Raw genomic sequence first — 19,571 nt, 5'->3', positions numbered from 1 at the left:
TCTGATCTTCAGAACTATAAGATAATAAATACGTGTTGTTTCAAGCAACTGTTTGGTGTAATTTGTTACAGCGGCAATAGGAAGCGAATACAATGCTGAGATGTGATTACAGGAGTCTCTCTTCCACCACACTGCCAGCTCTTGAGAACAAGAGCCATACTGTTGTCGCCGGTGTTTACCCGGAATCCAGCACAGGATCTCGCACATAGTCAGTACTCAGTAAATATTGGTTGAACGAATGAAAGAATGAAAGACTGCTCTGAATTTGAGGTTCTACAGAGGCTCTGAGATTCCCAAGCAGGCTCTGCCTTTCCCCTTCCCCTGGTCCTGGAGACCCTAATCCCTCTGATCTTGCTTGTCTGCAGGTTTTATTGCTATTCCATTTGCAGCTTCTTCCCTTGCTGTGGACCATTTCTCTCATCTCTTCAGCCCTGCGTGTAGGCAGAATTGAGATGGAAGACACTTGGCACATAAGTACCTCACTTTACCAACAGGCCTTCCCTGGGTTATGCCTGAAACAGTGACTTTTTCTTCCTCTCCCAGACTCTGCCTGCTTTCTTCTCTTCTCCATAGCTGCCTCCATTCACATTTCCAATCAGGCTTTTGCTGTTTTCCCACCAGCTGGAATGGGGAATGTAGTTTTCATCTCATCTTTTCCTTTCTGTGTTCTGAATTAAGCACAAGGCCGATCTTTCTTATAGCCCTTCTTAACCCCCTTCTCAGATGATTCCATGGGTTTCCAGGCTAGGTAATGAAAAGAATTAAAGGCACCCTCAGGTGACCTCAGGTCTTCTATAAAGCCACTCAGGGAATCCCTCAATGTATTTTGTGCAGAACTGCAAATTCCTCTTGGGCTGGGTGACCATGGCTGCTGTTGGGTCACTGAAATATTGTTATTTTGTGGCTTTTCAGCCAGCCATTCTCAGGCTCTGGCTTCTCTGATTTCGCATTGAGCTTGGCTTCTGCCTCTCCAGCTTTCCCTCTGAGCGCCTCACATTCAGTCTCTCCTGGAACCAGGCAGGATGCTTGGTCACGGTCCAAAGCAGAGTTCTCATGCCAGATCTCCTCCAGTACTGCTTATTTGTCCCATATGTTTGATTTTGGTGACTCGATCAATGCCTGCACCAGTCTTTTGTGGCTCAGTCTGGCAGCAGAGCCAAGAGACATGGTATGTGGTTACTAACATAGAAAGAACTGCCTCCGACCACTCAGTCCTGGGGCTGAGGGGGCCAGGCGCACAGACAAACTAGTGCAAGCTCTTTTACCAAAATCTGTTTTTGGAGGTGATATGCACCTCTTCATTCCTTTCCATTGTGCCCCCCTCCCCTGCTGCCTTCCTGATCCATGAAGATACCTAGTTGAGGAAACAAAGAAATCATGCAATTTCACCCTCCCTACCCACAATGCAATTTCAAGTGTGAAATTTTCATTATGGAGGAATCCTTAGGTTTCGGTTATCCGATCTGCTGCAGGAGTCTGTAGCACCAGAGTGGTGAGGTCCAGATCAGAGACAGTGGCTCATGTCCTAAAGGTGAACTTCTGTTCCCCCGTGGGCAACAGTCCAGGGGATTGCCTGCTCCAAGGCAGCAGACACAAGCAAGCTTTGGACCGGGATGCTGAAGTTTGTATCCTCCGGTAGCTGACTTTGTCATTCTTGTATGAAGATACCCTCTCTTTCCTTCTCTCCATTCCTGCTGCCTAAGTTATAACCAGCACACCTTCCCTTACCCCTTTGGTAACAAGCATTTTGCAGATGCTACCCCAGGGAACTTAGGGGTGGCAGGGAAGCTACCAGTGGCAGCCGCTTACAACTCACTTTCCTCCTCACACAATAACGTGGGGCTGAAACCTGATGCACGTTTCTGATTTTAGGTGGAGTGTTATTCCTGTGGAATAAAACTCAGAAGAGTGTTTGTCAATTAAGAGCATGATGTCATGACATTTCTTTGAGGAACATAATTTCATTCATGGTAACTTGAAATTATGCAGTAGCAAGCCCTGTATATTACTTTCTAAGGATAATTTTTTTTGAAATGGCATTGCATGTCTTTTTAATAAAGATAATAATTCTTTAAGAGGTGAATTTGAAATTCGAACTTTAAAGAGTCCTTTGATTTAATTTTTAAAATAATGTTTAGCTCTTTAATCCTCCTGGAATTTAATGTGTGTGGTGTAAGGGAAGGAACTTAGTGTTTTTCAGATGGACAGCTAGTTGTCCCAAAACTATTGAACAACTCACTTTTTTTTTATACCATTAAAATCAATTTTATCATGGATAGTAAAAAAAAAAAATCCCCATGTAATCTTGGTTGTTTCTGTCAATATTTGTCCATCTCTTTGTCAGTATCATGCTGCTTTGGTTACTGTGGCTTTATAGGACATTTTGTTATCTGGTAGGGCAAGTCCCCTCTAAGTGCCTCTTATTCTTTTTTTCCCTCAAAGTTTCTTGGCAGTGCTCATATGTTTAGTCTTCCAGAGGAATTTAAGAGTCAACTTGTCAAGTTCCAAAATCTTCCCACTGAAATTCTGATGGAAATTGCATTAAATTGATATCATTATAATACTGAATCTTCTCATCAGGAACATGTTATCTTTCAATTACTTAGGTCATTTCTAATGTCCTTAAAGTTCTCCAGTTTTCTTCATATATATATGGCATATTTCTCAAAATGTTCTAGGTTCTCTCTTTTTCTGTTATGGTGAACGGATAATTTTTTTCCCTTTCAGACTTTAAGTTTTTGCAAAGGTTTTGTTTTAGTCCAGGTCCTTATGGTAGCACTTTACAAAAATACACTCAAACTAACTTAGGGAAGAAAAAAGGGGTGGGGTGGGGAGAATTCTTTGGAAGGTGGCCAAGGCCCGCCCTGCAGGCCAAGGGCAGAAAGGGGAGTGGGCCTCACACAGGGCTGGAGAAAAGAACTGCTTGGTCTCTTCTTGTTGCTTCTCTCAGGAGATGGTTTCCTCTTCCTCTGTAGTTCAGCTTTCTTTGCTGCTTTTTGTCCCCCTTTTACATTCAAGGGGATGCAGAACGAATATGGCTATAGGAGCTACCCACATGAATGGTGAAAAACGATGTGGGCTGGAGAGGCACCTCTGAAATTGATTTCAAGGCACTACAATGTCAGAAACATCAAAAGAATCTGTCTCTTCTTGTCTAAAAAGGATAGAATTAGCAGTAACAGTATGGGAGAACCCGCCCTCCCGGGTTCCAGGCAATTGCTAAACAGGGACTGACAATCATCACCCTTATGGGATTAATAATTCAACAAAAATATATTGAAACCTACTGTAGAACACAGGGAACCCAATGCTCTGTGGTGACCTAAATGAGAAGGAAATCCAAAAAAGAGGGGATATATGTACAGGTATAGCTGACTCACTTTGCTGTTCAGGGTAAACTAACACAATATTGTAAAGCAGCTATATTCCAATAAAAAAATAAATATATATATATATATCGAGGTCCTACTTTTACTTCATATTTGTATACTGCTTCACTGATCATGACGTGCTTCCTCGTAGTCCCTTTCGCTGCCTTTTAGGGTTTGGGCTCAGACCACACAAAGTATGCCACAGTCGCCAAACTGTGTGCTTTAGTGGCATAACTTGCCATTTCAAATAATTTGTCTTCAGAAAAGAAGATCCTTCAAATTTTGCAACTTGGGATAAAGATGACTATGACCTTATTGCTACTCTCAACTGGCTTACGATTCATTTTGAAAATAAATCAGAAAATTGGGCACTACATTAAAAAAACCCAAGCAACAAAGCCTCCTTGAAAACAAGAAATTCTGTTAAGAGACATTATTCTTAATCTAATTCTGCAGTCGATGTCTGTTATTTGACCGGGAGCCAGGTGAAAGCTACAACGGGAACTTGGCAGTCTCGGCAATATCGGTTACTAATTGAACGACCTTCCCAAGTAACCTAAGCTTTGTGAATCCGTTTTCTCATTTTCAAACCCGAAACAATAACAACTCTTAAATTCAGGTGTTAGAAAACAAAGTAAAAACAACAACAACAACAAAAAACAAAGGGCGAGGCGCACGTGGAGGGCTAACAATCGCTAATGAGAGAGCCCGATATTGATGAAGGAAAAAACAAAAGCGAGTCTGGAGCGAGATTAAGTAAAAACTGTCAAAGAAACCCCAGAGATGGCACCTCCGCCAGCTCCAGCTCTTTCACACAGATGTCAAAAAAAGTCCCTCCATGGCGGACACGCTCTCCTTTAATTGAAAAAGGAGTGTTCACTTTGGACGAGTCTTTTTCTTACTAACAGAAAATTCCTTTTCTCTAATCTTTGCTTCCCCGCCCAGTCTGCAAACAAGGAGTCAGATTTTCCTCACTGGCTCGGAGGAGCACCGCCGAGCCCAGCGGGCGTCTCAGCACGTGCGAAGCCCACAGCTGGGCGCGGTCGACGGAGGCCCAACTTGCAGCAGTGGTCTGGGCTCAAGCAGCTGCCACCGCAGAAGGCCCGCCCTCGACAGAACCAGCGGGCACCGCCCCCCATCCGACACGTTCGCACGACTTAGGGCGTGGTTTCCGGCAGCGGAGGCCTGCTTTACGGCCGTCCCTCCCGCGCGCCTTTCTTCCGGGGCGGGACTTCCTGCCCATTATTGATAGGTGCCGGGCTGCAGAGCTGGTGGCAGGATTATACAGAAAGGTCAGTCTGGCTGGCCAGACCTTATGCTCCTTGAGAGGGCACCAAGGAGGAGCTCTTACTCGCCCTCTTTTTTGTTTGTTTTTCTCTCCGCGAGGCCTCGGTTTGCGCGGACGTCTTGGCCTTTTGGCACTACCACCCACCTGAAGCTCTTCCGCTTCCTCTTTGCTCAGGCTCCGCCCCCAGCGTCCTGTGGCCATGACTACCGCCCCGCGGGACTCCCTGGTGTGGAAGCTCGCTGGGCTGCTGCGTGAGTCCGGTGAGTAGACTTCCGGTTGGGCTGGGGCGAGGTGGGGTACTTCCTACCTTCCAGAGACACGCCCAGTAAGAGTCTTGGGGTTACAGCTGTTTAGGGTTCCGAGGGTTTGGGTGTCGAAGAATTCATTTCTTTACTCCTCTGGGGTTTGTTCGTTCTGTTGTTCTTTGTCTTTGACAGTCTAGACCTTAGCCATCCTTCGAGGCCAAACTCCAGTGCCACTTCCTTCATGCGTTCTCTGATACTCTCAGAGGGAAGTGATGGTTACTTGGCCGTAAGCCCCTCGAGACCAAGGACTGGTCATAATCATCGTTCTGTGGCAAAGCACTAAGTTTAGCATAATTAAAAGCACGAGATTTGAAGTCAGACCCACCTGGGTTGGAATCCCAAGTCTTTCAAACTTGACCAAATTGTTTAAGTTTTCTGAGCCTTACTTTTCCTCACCAGCAGAACGACATAATGATTGTACTTATCTCAAAGGTTGCTATGGGGATTAATTTTAATTCACATAGAGCATTTAGAACAACGATTGCATATATAGTAAGTGCTCAAAATTGGTAGTAATTATTATAATTTCTTTCCTCGGAGCCTGGGCACAGTGGAGCCATAGTCGTTGTTCAGTAATGGATGGCATTAGTTGTGGTAGAACAAGTCCTGGCTTTGAAATCAGATGGGCAACTTCCTACCAGCTGTATGATCTCAATCGAGATTCTTCTTTGAAGTCCAATTTCCTTATTTGTAAGAGAGTGTTAACAGTGCTTCTTAGGAGATTCTGATGACATTTAAATGAAGTAACATATGTCTGGCACATATTACTCAACGTTAGCTGCCTTCCATCACTCTGCTCTCCTATTGATGGTATCTGTGGAATCTCTATAGCATTTTTACTTTCTGGCTTGTAGTATTAACTGTGCACATGTCTTATCTCCGCTTGTAGACTGGGAGGCTCTTTGAGGGTGGGGAGAATCCTTGAACCTTGTCTGTATCTCCTCAGTGTTTAGTACATAGAAAATCCTTCATACAAGGTTGTAGGATTTGATAATTTATTCAGCAGAAATCTGACTTGGTTCCAGGGGTTAGGGCTGATGGTGTGTGTGTGTGTGCGCGTGCACGTGCAGGGACACAAGTGACTAAAGAGGTAGCAGGAGGGAGAGTGTGGCAGTGATGGAATAGATTTGTATCTTGATTGTAGTGGTGGTTACAGGAATCTACATGTAGCAAAATAGCATAGATCTATATATACACGTTGCACCAATGCCAATTTCCTGGTTTTGATATTGTACTCCATATAAAATATAACCATTGGGGATTACATTTTAAAGGTATGAGGGACCTGTCTGTACTATTTCTGCAAAATCCTTCTAGTCAATCCTTATTTTTTCAAAAAACTTAAAAAAAATTCTCTTTGCCTACCTTGTAGTTGTACTTTTTTAGTTGCAGTAATGAATACCAAAGATGCCCTCAAGGATGAGAGTTTCATTGGAGAAAGCAGTTTTAACATGGAGAGCAATAACAATACCTTAGTGCTGTAGAGTGGTTATTTCCATGACATGCATTTTCACGTTGTTTGAAAGTTTCTGTAAGTGCGCATGTTACTTTTGCAATCAGAAAAAAAATACAGATAAAGCAATCAACTTTAATGTAAAATGAGTGATTATGGGAAAAAGTTCAGCAGTGTTGTGTGTTGAGGAAGCTTCCGGGAGAGAAGGTACGTCTCAAGATGGGCAGAGTGGAAGGGGGTGTGTCAGAAAATGAGGAAGCTGGGAACCAAGTCGACTGTATTTCCAGCACTGTGAGTAGGCCTGGCTCTTTTGAGCAGAAGGTGAAGGAATATTTAGAAAAGTTGGAGTTTTGTAGCGAAGCCGTCTGCTATATCAGGCTGAAAAGTTAGGAGTTTCTGAAGGTAGAGGGGAGCCGTTGAAGACTTTTGAGCAAGAAAGAGGTAAAAAATTTGATCCTGTAGTGGAGGATCGACGGTACGGGTTGGAGTGGGTGTGTGCTGGGGTCACAAGTCTTAGAATAAAAGGAAAGAGCCTTTTCTTATGTGCTCCTCCTGTCTGCCCCCTCCCTGCAGGGGATGTGGTCCTGTCTGGCCGTAGCACCCTGAGCCTGCTCACTGCCGCACTGCAGCAGCTGAACCACGTATTTGAGCTGCACCTGGGGCCATGGGGCCCTGGCCAGACAGGCTTTGTGGCTCTGCCTTCCCACCCCGCCGACTCCCCCGTCATCCTCCAGCTTCAGTTCCTCTTCGATGTGCTGCAGAAGACACTTTCACTCAAGGTTCTGGGGTGGGAATGGGGTAGGATATACAAAAAGCCCAAAAGAGCAGTGGAGGTGGGGCTGGGGGTACGGCATGAGTGCACGAAGTCTGCAGGGCCCGGATTCAGATGAGGTGAGAGCTGTGCTTGGCCGTGGTAGGGAAGAGAGGCCAAGGAAACGGACATGTGCTGGACCTCAGTGACCTGAGTGTTTTTTTTTGTTTGTTTGTTTTTTTAGCTGGTCCATGTCCCAGGTCTTGGCCTCCCAGGGCCCATCAAAATCTTTCCATTCAAGTCCCTTCGGCAGCTGGAGGTATGGGGTGTTGGGGGATGTCGGTGCACAAAACCCAGCATGAACAGCCATTTGGGCCAGAGAAAGAGATGTGGCCTCTTCTGGTGGGGTGTGGGGGGCAGACCTGAGTGTGCTGGTTGCTCTGCAGGGATGTGCCACCCACTCTCTTCCACCTAATGCTGCCCTGAACCATAGGTGGCTTCGTCATCTTTTCCTGCCTCCCTGTTGGGAGGCGGGGATGAGACCTCTGTCTTCTGTGAAGTTCAGTCTTCCTCCCTCCCTCCCTTCCCTTGCCCCAGCTCCGAGGTGTCCCCCTCCACTGCCTCCATGGCCTCCGTGCCATCTATTCCCAGCTGGAGACCCTGATTTGCAGCAGGAGCCTCCAGGCATTAGAGGTGAGGAGGGTGAGGGGTGAACGTGGATGCCTTGTCCTGAGGGACGTGGAGGACCAAGCTCTGGGGTTCCCCCTTCTCTGCAGCCTTCCTGCCTCCTGCCTCCCACCTCCCTCTGGACCCAGTGTCCTTGCTGCTTCTGCTGTGTTCCCGCAGCGCTCTGTGCCTGTCCGTATGTTTACAGTCACACCTAGCATATCGTATGCAATACCCTCATGTCTGCCTCCCCGCTCTGCCCACAGTGAACTCCTCGGGGACAGGGCCCTGGGCTTTCTTTAAGTCTTCATCTCCAGACTGAGCTCAGTGTATAAAGAGTGAATGAACGGCCGGCTGATAGAGCGTGGTCTTGGCATGGTAGGGAGGGGAGAGTGGGGGTAACAGCACCTGCCTGCCTGCGCAGGAGCTCCTTTCAGCCTGCGGTGGTGACCTCTGCTCCGCCCTGCCCTGGCTGGCTCTGCTCTCTGCCGACTTCAGCTACAACACTCTGACTGCCTTAGACAGCTCCCTGGTGAGTGAGCCTCAGAAGGGGCTTTGGGGAACTGAGGAACGCCAGGGATGGGTTCTTAGGGAGGAGGGCCAGTTGGCTGCCTGGGGGCGTCCCATTTTTCACTTCTTTTTCCCATCCCCCCTCAGCGTCTCTTGTCAGCTCTGCGCTTCTTGAGCCTGAGCCACAATCAGGTCCAGGACTGTGAGGGTTTCCTGATGGTGAGTAGGAACAGCCTGGCTGGCCCCAGCCACTGGGGCCTCTGATTGTTCTACTCTGACCCTCTCTCCTGGACTCCTTTTGCTCCCACCTTGCCCTTGCCCTCGCCCCCAGGCCCCTAACCCCCTCGGAGCCACATTCTGGGAGGTGATACTGTTTGGAGGCACAGATTCCAGCATAAGACAAAGCAGTGTTCAAATCTCAACTCCTATCCCTGTGTGATTTGGGACAAATTAGTTAGTCTCTCAATTTTTTTATCTGTAAAGTGCACGTGGTAGGAGTACCTACTTTTATAGTATTAAAATGATTGTGAACGGTATCTGATGTTACTTAGCCCAGTGCCTAGCTCCAAAAAGGGTAGCTTTCGTGGTGAGGATGAAGGACACTTCTCCCATGTCTCCCTGTTAGATAAAGCTGGATACTAGTTAAAATGGTAATAAACTATTTGTGATATTTAATTAGTAGTAAAACTATTTTAATCAGTAATAAGCTATTCAGCGTGAACTGAACTCAAGTTTGATTTGTGCATCGGTGGGCGTTTTCAACGGAGAGTGAGCTAGTGGAAAGGGGGACGATGGGGGGCTTGAGCAGATTCTCTCCTTGACCAAACTCTAGACGAGTTCCTCTGAAGTCAGGGAAGTGGAAATTTACAAAAAGCAGGAAACGGGCATTGGTCTGTGTGAAACATGTCTGGTTTGCTAACTGGCACTTTTCGAAGTCCCATTTGGAGGCTGGGAGACCTGGACCCTATCTTCAGGCATTGGCTGGAGCAAACTAAATCCTTCTGGCAGCCTTGAGTTTTTTCTGGGCAGCAGTGTAAGGGGACTGGAGTTGTCATTCTGGAGCTATCAGAAACTGGTAGATTTGTGCAAGCCTTAATGTGGGGGGAGGTGGGGGGGATGAAATCATTTGTGCTGACAGTCTGCAGTCTTTATAGGCCAAGGTTGAGGCCTAGTCGAGAAGAGGGTTCAGAGGAGCCTGACTAGAGTTTGGTCAAGGAGAGAATCTTCCTCACCCCCGCCCGCTCCCAGGACTTGTCTGAGCTCTGCCATCTGGACATTTCCTATAACCATCTGCGTCTGGTGCCGAGAATGGGACCCTCGGGGGCTGCTCTGGGGACCCTGATACTGCGAGGCAATGAGCTCCAGAGCCTGCACGGTGAGTGGGGGAGATGGGGCGGCCAAGCTGTAGGGGAGGATGGGGCAGACGTGGAGGGGAACGGTGGCAGTGTGAGACTCAGGGCGGCCTGGGACCCGTGTGCCCCCAGAGCCTCTCATGCGGCCTTCGGGCAGGTCTGAGGTGCCCAGGCTGGCCTTTCTGCTGTGCCCCCCACCCCCTCCACTCTTGCTCACCCACATGCCCCTCCTCCCCTCTCACCCCTGCCCCAGGCCTGGAGCAGCTGCGGAACCTGCGGCACCTGGATGTGGCCTACAACCTGCTGGAAAGACACAGGGAGCTGTCGCCGCTGTGGCTGCTGGCTGAGCTCCGCAAGGTGAGGACCCAGGAGCTAGCTTTGTGCCCCTCCTTCCTTCCCTCCCTCCCCCCCATGCTGAGTCGCTCAGCATCCCTCCTCACATGGGGGTGCCCAAGGCCTGCCTCAGCCTCCTCTTCCTGTCCCCAGCTCTGCCTGGAGGGGAACCCTTTGTGGTTCCACCCTGAGCACCGAGCGGCCACCGCCCGGTGCTTATCACCCCGTGCCAGGGACGCTGCTGCTGGGGTGAGTGGTCTTCCCGCATCTGCTCTGCCTTCCCTTTCCTGCCCAGGCCTCCCCAGTCCCTGCACCCTCTTGCCTCTCCACCCCCATCCCTAGGCTAGGGACCAAGGCCTCGGACCCCCTGCGTATCATGCTGTTCCCCCTCGCCGACCCTGCTGGTGCTTACAGGGCTAGGAGGACCCCCAGCCCTGGCTTGGGGCTCCCCAGGGCGTGTGCTCCCCACCGACACTACCCTCCCCTTTTATCTTCACTCAGTTCCTTCTTGATGGGAAGGCCTTGTCACTGACTGATTTTCAGGTTCGTGTGGTGGGAATGATGGCGGGATCGACTTGGGAGGATGTGAAGGGAGGGCACTGGCTGAGGAAAATAGAGGGCTGTGCGGGAGGGGGCCGCCTGCTCAGCTGGCAAGTGGGTCCCTTCTCTCAGCTAGCTCGGCCGGGACAGAGGTGCTCCCTGGCTCCGACCTCTTTCTCCTTCCTGTTGCCCCACTCCAGACCTCCCCATCCTCAGGCCTTGGCCCCATGGCCCCACCTCTGCCCCGGCTGGTGGGGAGTACCACGGAAACCTCCGGCGGCGCTGACTTGAGTGACAGCCCCTCGTCGGGGGGCATTGTGGTCCAGCCCCTGGTTCGTAAGGTTAAGGTAAACGGTGTCCTAGGCTGCCTCGTGCCCGGGGTTGGGTGCCTCAATGGCGGCTCTGGTTAGCCAATGCACTGGGAGTAAGTAAGGGCTTATCCTTGCCTGTGGGTGGGTATTTTGGGCAGGTTGGGTGGCAGGCCCCTGGCTTTCATAGAATGTGGCCCCTCTACCCAACCTCAGAGCCGAGTCCGTGTGAGGCGGGCGAGTATCTCGGAACCCAGTGATACGGACCCGGAGCCCCGGACTCTGGACCCCTCCCCGGCTGGTGAGTTAGCCCACCGCCAGCCCCCCTGCCCCCGTCCAGTGCGCTCCAGTCTTCTGGCTGGGAGGACTTTTATTTTTGGTGGAGTGGAGCATTGTGAGGGGCCTCGTCCTTCCTCTTTCCTTTTAGTCTGGGGAAAGGAGAAGAGACTGCTCCTGGGCAGCACTTTCCAAAGGGTTTTTCAAAGAACACTGTTTTTGTTGGATGTCAGAGGTCAGGTGATGAAAGGATTCCGTGGCCCGATCAGTCTGGGAAAAGCTGTGTTAGACGAGAGTTAAGTAGTTTCTTCAGGACGTCTTAGGACCTTAAATGTGCTGCTCGGTCTGTCCAGTCTCCCAAAGCAGCAGGTGCTGCGTGCTTCTGAGTCGCACGTGACCACGGTGTCCCACAGAAGGCGCTTTGGGCCGTGCTCCCTCTGGCCTGGCTCTCCCCCTGCCGTCGCAGCCCCTTTTCCTTCACCCTGAGGGGCACGCTCAGGAGAGGCCAGGGCCGCCGGGGACTGTGGCGGTCCGGGCTCGCTAAGCTGCTCTCCCCCGCCTGCCCAGGGTGGTTTGTGCAGCAGCATCGGGAGCTGGAGCTCATGAACAGCTTCCGGGACCGGTTTGGCCGTGACTGGCTGCAGTACAGGAATCACCTGCAGGCCTCCAGGACCCCTGCCCTAGGCACCCTGCGTCCGGGCACCCCGAGCCCAGAGACTGTATGCAGCCCTCCACCCCCTGAGACGGAGTCTGCACAGGAAGAGGCAGAGGAGGTCGGGGTGGAGCCGGAGCCGCGGGAGGAAGAGGAGGGAGGGGAAGAGGAAGAGGAGGAGGAGGAGGGGCAGGAGCCACGCGGAGTGGAGGGTGAGTGCGCGGTGGGCGTGGAGGCTGGGGCCGGTGGTGGGGTGCGTCTGGGAGTTAGGAGACCCCAGGTGCGGGGTGGCTGACCCCTTGGGAATGGACGGCCACCCCACGGGGGGCAGAGTCTTGGCTGCCTGTGTCTCCTTACAGGGTCCCTCTCTTGGTCTCTCCTCAGTGGAGCTCTGCCGTCCCATGTTGGTGTGTCCCCTGGAGGGGCCCGAGGGCTTGCGGGGCAGGGAATGCTTTCTCTGGGTCACTGCTGGCCACCTGTTTGAGGTGGAGCTCCAAGCAGCTCGAACCCTGGAACGGCTTGAGCTCCAGAGTCTGGAGGCAGCTGAGATAGAGGCTGAGACCCAGACCCAGAACGAGCCGGTGCCCGAGGTGAGCGATGGGAGCCGGGCTTCTGGAAGCAGTGCTGGGCTTCTTCGGGCGCCGGCTCTGACAGCATGGCGTCGGGTGCCAGGCACTGGGCGACGTGCTTCCCACACTCTCTCTGAGCTTAGAGCCTCGGAGGGGCGCTGAGCTGGGCAGGGTGGGCCCCAGGCGGCCTGGGAGGCTGGGCTGAGGAGCAGAGCTTCTGGGCTGGAGCATGGCGGTCAGCAAAAGCATTCTGACGGAGTCCAGAGCTTTGTTTTCCTCCACGCTCTCAGTATAACCCTCATCCCTCCGACCCCCTCTTCCTGCGCAGGGCTCAGATCCACGCCCTGGGGGCCCCGTCCTCGTTCTCCGCTTCTCCTACATCTGCCCCGAGCGGCAGTTGCGTCGCTATGTGGTGCTGGAGCCAGATGCCCAGGCCGCTGTCCAGGTGACGGGGCCTGGCGTGGGGCCCAGGAGGCTGCGGGAAGTTGGAAGCCCGAGGGCTGGGGTCCTGCTCACAACGCTGTTTGGCCCGCCGTGTTTCAGGAGCTGCTGGCTGTGTTGACCCCAGCAGCCACCTCGGGGAAGCATCAGCTTGGGGAGGCGAGGGACCCTCCCGGCGGCAGACTCCAGTGTCTGCGCTGTGGCCACGAGTTCAAGCCAGAGGAGCCCAGGTCGGGACTGGACGGTGGGGAAGGCTGGAGGCCTCTGTTCCGGAAGACAGGTACCAGCCCTGCCCTTGACCTCCCTACCCACGCACCTCCTGCTGCTTCAGGGAAAATGGTTTTGAGGTGGGAGTGGGGAGGGGGAGCCCTAGGGCAGAAAGGAGCGGGGACCACCTTTTCTGCGTGGAGGAAAAATTAAAACCCAAAAAAGAAAGAAAAGAAATTACATCCTTTTTCCCCCTTTAAAGTCAGGAAATACCGTCTCTGTAACTGCTTAAACATACCCATTAATTTTTCATGACTTGGAGCCTTCCCCTCCTTCTTTGGACTAATTGTCAGAAACTCTGTAACCCTCCTGAGCCCCCGCTGCGGCGCTGGGTCGCCTTGCCGCTGAGTACGATGCTGTGGGAGTTGGCTTAGACTGTCCTTCCCTGACTGACCTTGTGAGCTACTTGATACCCAGTAGTGCCTCGTGGCGTCTCTTCACATCCTGTTCTCTAAGACGAGAGGTTTTTCCATTACAGACCAGTCAAAAACTACGCCTTTGAAGACACTGAAGAAGAAAGAAATATGTTTGGTAACACCTGCGTTGAAATGTATGATTTTTTTTTTTTGCGGTACGTGGGCCTCTCACTGCCGTGGCCTCTCTCGCTGCGGAGCACAGGCTGAGCGGCCATGGCTCACAGGCGCAGCCGCTCCGCGGCATGCGGGATCCTTCCGGACCGGGGCACGAACCCGCGTCCCCTGCATCGGCAGGCGGACTCTCAACCACTGCGCCACCAGGGAAGCCCAAATGTATGATTTTTATTAGTCACTTTTCCCTTCTTGGCAGCAGCTGGAGCAGGGGTTTAAATTTTATTCAGAAAATTGAGCCCTCTCCATCCCGCACCCTGAATTTGCCCTGGCAGCCGCAGGCCCCCAAGGCCCAGCAGCACAGCGTGTGCAACGGAAAGAGCCCCACGCCGTCCCCGACCCTGTCTGTACACCATGGGTCATGTGGCCCTGGGAGTCCTTTCGGTGGTGGCATTCGTCATGAACATTCCTATGTGCTTCATTCTCTTTTGATTTGAGCCTCAGTCACCTCATCTGAGCAAAGAAGAGAACGGACTTGCCCCGTGGCGTTAGGAGGTTTAAAAGTGACAGAACAGCACCAGGCACAGTTGCCTGGCACAGAACCAAGGGCCTCCACAAATGGTAGCTGCCGCTATGACCCTCCAGCCATGTGGTCTTGGGCAGGGTGTGTCAGTCATTTGATCTTTGCTCTCCTCACTTGCAAAACGGGCTCAGGAGAGTTTTTGTTTCATTTTTTGTTTGCTTTTTTTTGCGGTATGCGGGCCTCTCACTGTTGTGGCCTCTCCCGTTGCGGAGCAACAGGCTCCGGATGCGCAGGCTCAGCGGCCATGGCTCACGGGGCCAGCCGCTCCACAGCATGTGGGATCTTCCCGGACCGGGGCACGAACCCGTGTCCCCTGCATCGGCAGGCAGACTCTCAACCACTGCGCCACCAGGGAAGCCCTCAGGAGAGTTTTGATACAACGTCAAAGGGTCTAGCACGTCCCCAGTGCGTTGTAGCTGCTCAAAGAATGTTTCCTTTCTCATCGCTGATCTGTGTCCTGGAATCTTTACCCGATTCCATTCCCTCGTCCTGACCACCCTCTAAGATAGATACCGTCATCATCCCCATCTCACAGATGAGGCACCAGGCACAGAGCACTTAGGTGACTTATCACAGTTGCTTGGATGACAGCCTTCATGTACTGGAGCCTGGAATCGGACCCTTATCTGTTGATTTGGGGCTTTCAGACATCAAGTATACGCCCAGCCCAAGGCTGTGAGAGGGACCCAGAGCAAGGCCTGGCTGAGTTTGGCCCTCTTTGAGACAGCCTGAGATGAGAAGGCAGGGTGTATTGAGGTTGTGGGCCGAGGCTCCGGGCTTGCTCATCCCTCACTGGGGCGGGGAGCGATTGGTCAGCAGCCGCTCCTGCATAGGGCATCAGGTGGGTTGGGAGCGCCTAGAGCTAGCGTGTGAAGCTGGAGATGGGGGAGTGGGAGGGAGTGCTGTGAGCACAGCAAGGGGGTGTGGTGCTGTGTGTGTGATTCATGGGACTGTGCCCATCCTTCCTCCAGAATCGCCTGCTGTGTGTCCAAACTGTGGTAGTGATCACGTGGTTCTCCTGTCCCCTGGAACCCCCAGTGGGAAACGGAGGCAGGGAGAGCAATCGCCGGCCCCCTCGCAGTCTCCGAGCCCCGTCCATGGCCCTCCTGGCCACAGTGCCTACGGCACCAGGGCCGGCAGTGCCCCATCTCAGGCACCGGCCTCCCGTGACCGCCACAGTTGGAGCCTCAGCCCCCGTGAGTCTAGGCGAACAGAGACGGGGATGTTCGGGGGAGGGGCGCTGGAGCCAGGGTGGCCGGTGCAGGCTGACGGCCCACTGCTTGCCCCCAGACCCTGAGCGCCGTGGCCTCCGCTCTGTGGACCACCGACTCCGGCTCTTCCTGGACGTCGAGGTGTTCACCGATGCCCAAGAGGAGTTCCAGTGCTGCCTCAAGGTCTGTGTCAGCCTGGCTCTGCCCTGTGCCCCCAACTGACCAGGGTTCGCGCCTGTTTCCACCACAGCAAAGTGTGTCCAGGCGGTTGTGCTGGAGCCTCCAGGTCTGGCTTCTGGTTTAAACTCCGGCAGCTGCTCTCAGTGTGGCTGTGAATATGTTTCTTGGTATTTGAGTCTCCGTTGTCTCCCCTCTACCACGGGGAGGATACTGCCTACCTCACGGGGTGTGGAGCACACGTGAGAGCCGATGTCTGCAGGCTGCGTGGTGCAGCCCCTGGCGCTTAGTAAATGGGGTCTCCGGCCATTATTGTATATCCCCCACGCCATCAGACCCTCTCTGTGAAGCTCTGAGCAGTTGCAGGGCACTAAGTATCTAGAGTACATGGGTCTCGCCCTCCATCTTCTCCTCTGGTGTGAGGAGCAGTCAGTCATGACGCGGTGTGAAGGTGCTGGAATCAGGCTCAGGCCGTAGAGGGGCATCTGACCCAGGCTGTGTGGGCCAGGGAAGCTTCCCCTTCCTGTGGTGGTGGCTAAAATAAGTCTTGAAGGATGAGTTACAGAGGAGGGAGGAAAAGAATGTTCTAGGACAAGGAAGCAGCAAATGCATGGAGGCCTGAGAGAGTAGCTAGTGGGGAGAACTGGCCATGATTGGGACAGCCACGGGGTGGGGGTCCTGAGAGGAGTCTGAACAGGCAGGCAGGGGTCATTCAGGAGCATTGTCTTGTGTCGGCCACGGAGTTTGGACTTGATCCTGAGTCTTGCGGGAGCCACTGCAGGCCTTGGAAGCAGGGGAGTGGCAACTGGTTTTTTGTTTGGGCACAGTTGTTCTGTCAGAGGGTGGATTGGAGGGGGCGAGATGACAGGCAGGGAGACCTGCTGAGAGCCTGCCGTGGGTCTGAGTGCAGGCGGGGCTGTGGGATAGAGAGCAAGGCTGATGCGCCTGGGATGGACGCGCAGTGTCACCGGTAGCTCGACCCTCAGCCTGGCAGCCGCCTCTCTAGTTCTCTCTGTTTCACATCAACGTCCTCTTCTCCTTAGGTGCCAGTGGTGTTGGCAGGGCACCCTGGGGAGTTTCTGTGTCTCGCGGTTGCGTCTGATCACAGGCTCTACGTGTTGAAGGTGACAGGGGAGATCCGGTGAGTGAGCGGGGCCATGGCCAGGGAGGGGTCCGTCCGGGGCCCCATGCTCTCACTCTGCTCTCACTCATTCCTGCCGCTCTGCCCTCACTGTCTCCACAGCGGGCCTCCGGCTGGCTGGCTGCAGCCGACCCTGGCCATTCCCCTGCAGGATCTGAGTAGCATAGAGCTGGGCCTGGCAGGACAGAGCCTGCGGCTGGAGTGGGCGGCCGGGGCAGGTGGCTGTGTCCTGCTGCCCCGAGATGCCAGGCACTGCAGGGCCTTCCTGGAGGAGCTTACGGGTGAGAGAGGGAAGGGGGAGGAGGGAGGGTGGGGTGGGGGCCGAGGGCCACAGCGCCAGCTCTGGTGCCCGCAGCGGAGACAGCCAGGTAACGGGACCCATCCCTCTTGGAAGTTCCGCAGTGCAGAGGATGGGAAGGTGTTGAGAGGTTGGGATGGAGTCTTTGAGGGCTCCCTGTCCCTGGCTGGCTCTGTCCAGATGTCTTGCAGTCTCTGCCCCCCACCCGGAGGAGCAGCGTCAGCGCCACGGAGGAGGAGGTGACCCCGAAGCATCGGCTCTGGTGAGTCGATAAGGAGGCTGAGGCCAGGCTGAGGCCCAGATGGCTGCTCGTGGAGCACAGGCCCTCTCTCCACAAGCCCCTGGTCGGGCCCTGAGCGCCCATGCCTCCTGACCCGGGCCTGGCCTTCTCCCCACTCTACCCCGTCGTGGTACTTCCCATCCCCTGGCTGACTACTCCTTCCTGGGCCTGCCGCCTTCTCCCCAGGCCGTTGCTAGAGACAGACCCTTCCTTGGAGCCTCTCCGGTTCTTCTATCTTCGGGCATTCCTGGTTGAAGGTGAGGCCACCGCCCCGGCCCCCCAGCCCCCCAGCGCCTCTCCATGCCTTTGTAGCAATTCTCAGTGCTGGGATGTGGACTTCCCACCCAAATAACAGCCTCGGTGTTCCTGGCCCCTCTCAGAGGGGCCAGGAGGCGCCCTGGGGCGTCCGTGGCTCAGAGACCTTTGCTTCTGGGCCCAGATCATCTGGGTCTGCTCCACCTCTTCCTTGTGGTGAAGATGAGAGCTGGTCCTTTCCGACGGGGAGGTGGGGTGGTCGGGCAGGTCCCCTTCGTCTTGGGCCTCAGCGGTCTTGGAGGCTGGAGAGCCCTGGCGTTTGGGAAAGGGGGGGCCTTGGCCCCCAGAGGCACAGGCCGTGTTGTGGCTGCCTCAGTGTGGTCACTCCTCTTCTGAGCAGCGCTGGGACACTGCCCGGGGGATCTGGGCTCTTCCATGGCCTTCTCCTCCGGGCCTCACCCTGCCTCTTTCTCTCTAGGGCCTTCTACCTGCCCTGTGTCCCTGTTGCTGACTCTGTCCACCCTGTACCTGTTAGAGGAGGACCCTATAGGGTCCCAGGCAGAGACCCCTCTTCCAGCGGCATCGGGCGAAGCCTCTGAGAAGGCCCCACCCCCCGGGCCAGGCCCTTCAGTGCATGTCAGGGAGCAGCAGGCACTCAGCAGCCTGAGCTCCGTGCTGCTGTATCGCGTGGCCCCGGAGCACCTGCGGCTGGTCTTCTACGACGAGGTGTGGGAGCGTGTGAGAGGGACAGGGGCTGTGTGTGTGTGTGTGTGTGTGTGTGTGTGTGTCGGGCTGTATGGAACTTACCACGGGCAGTCAAGGTAGTGGGGAACACAGAGGATTAGGGTGCAGGGAACCGGGAGGCTGTCACGGGGGGGTTGGACAGTAGGGAGGGAGGCAGTTGTAGGCAGCAGAAACACCCTGGACTTGAAGCCCAGCCTTGTGTTAGCTGAGAGGCCCTCCGGAAGCACCCGGCTACTTGGAGCTCGTGTCTGCTGGGGCCCGTGTGCCAGCCGCGCGATCTTTACAGCCTCCACGCGAGGAGGCACTGCGATTATTAGTCCAGTGACAGTTGAGGACACTGAGGCTTGGGGATGCCAACCAACCTGCCCAGGTCACAAGTGGCGGAGCCAGGACTGAAGCCCAGGCAGTTCCTTGGAATTGACTCCAGAACTGATGATATTCTGGAAACAGGAAGGATTAAAGAAACCAGGTGGTAAATGCGAAAGCCCTTTTGGGGCCTTCAGTCAAGGCTGATTGGGTTCTGTTTAAAAAACTGAGTCAGGATCTTTTATGGGGAGTGACACAGGCTTGGGGATGAGAAGAGGCCATGAACCAGGGAGGGGCAGTGGGTCCTCCTGAGGCCTTCCCTGCCTCCCCTGCTCTGGTGTGGCCCTTGTGAGTCTCACCTCACTACCGGTTGTCTGCCAGGTGTCCCGGCTGGAGAGCTTTTGGGCACTCCATGTTGTGTGTCCGGAGCAGCTGACGGCCCTGCTGGCCTGGATCCGGGAGCCCTGGGAGGAGTTGTTTTCCATCGGACTCCGAACTGTGACCCAAGAGGCTCTAGACCTTGGCCAGTGAGGCTGCCATGCTGGCCCCGCCCCCGGCCTCAGGAGCCATGGCTACAGATGTTCTCTCTCCAGACTCTGGCTGCGGACTTCTCTGGCCTTTGGGCACTGGTCAGCAAGGCCCCAAATGACCCACAACTCAGAGGCAGGGTGAGAGGACTGGTCCAGCCTCCAGATGACCTGGCCCGAGGGAATGGGCTGAGTGGTCAGAAGGAATGTTTCTCCTGCACTTTTTCTCAGGTATCAATAAAGTTGTTTCCATTCCGGATGCCATGGGTGCAGTTGGATGTGTCACTCGTGAGGCCTGCTGTTCCCCTACTACTTCTAACAGAAACTGCCCCTCCCATGGCTCTTCCCCAACGGACAGGCCAAGCAGCCTGTTTGAACTGTGAGACCCCATCTTCCAACCCTGCTTTTTGCCCCCGCTGATGGGATCCAGTAGGACTCCT

General features: G+C 54.0%; 1 protein-coding gene across 5 annotated transcripts; it reads left to right on the top strand.

Annotated features, from left to right (window-relative positions):
* The first annotated feature begins 4,602 nt into the window (after nt 1–4,602).
* On the top strand, nt 4,603–19,388 carry STK11IP (serine/threonine kinase 11 interacting protein). 5 transcript variants are annotated; one of them, XM_022567783.2, is made up of 25 exons: nt 4,603–4,663; nt 4,834–4,919; nt 6,991–7,196; nt 7,413–7,487; nt 7,766–7,861; nt 8,259–8,366; nt 8,492–8,563; nt 9,593–9,719; nt 9,950–10,053; nt 10,183–10,278; nt 10,531–10,572; nt 10,770–10,916; nt 11,094–11,178; nt 11,721–12,017; nt 12,190–12,395; nt 12,703–12,819; nt 12,918–13,095; nt 15,164–15,388; nt 15,483–15,586; nt 16,624–16,721; nt 16,824–17,002; nt 17,200–17,281; nt 17,486–17,556; nt 18,033–18,280; nt 18,986–19,388. In XM_022567783.2, the coding sequence occupies exons 2-25, from the start codon at nt 4,859–4,861 to the stop codon at nt 19,133–19,135; spliced, it is 3,174 nt and encodes a 1,057-aa protein (XP_022423491.2). In that variant the 5' UTR covers nt 4,603–4,663; nt 4,834–4,858; the 3' UTR covers nt 19,136–19,388. The 5 variants fall into 5 exon arrangements, 4 of the variants coding, with proteins under 4 accessions (XP_022423491.2, XP_022423493.2, XP_022423494.2 ...); XM_022567785.2 differs by lacking the exon at nt 4,603–4,663 and having other exon boundaries at nt 6,991–7,204; XM_022567786.3 differs by lacking the exons at nt 4,603–4,663; nt 4,834–4,919 and adding an exon at nt 4,965–6,858 and having other exon boundaries at nt 6,991–7,204.
* Nucleotides 19,389–19,571: the final 183 nt, after the last annotated feature.

Source organism: Delphinapterus leucas, chromosome 8 (assembly GCF_059928025.1).
Source record: "Delphinapterus leucas isolate spDelLeu-1000000601 "Yukka" chromosome 8, BTC_Dleu_Yukka2, whole genome shotgun sequence".
Taxonomy (NCBI): domain Eukaryota; kingdom Metazoa; phylum Chordata; class Mammalia; order Artiodactyla; family Monodontidae; genus Delphinapterus; species Delphinapterus leucas.
The sequence above is the reverse complement of the archived record's forward strand: the minus strand, read 5'-3'. Positions and strand labels throughout refer to the sequence as shown.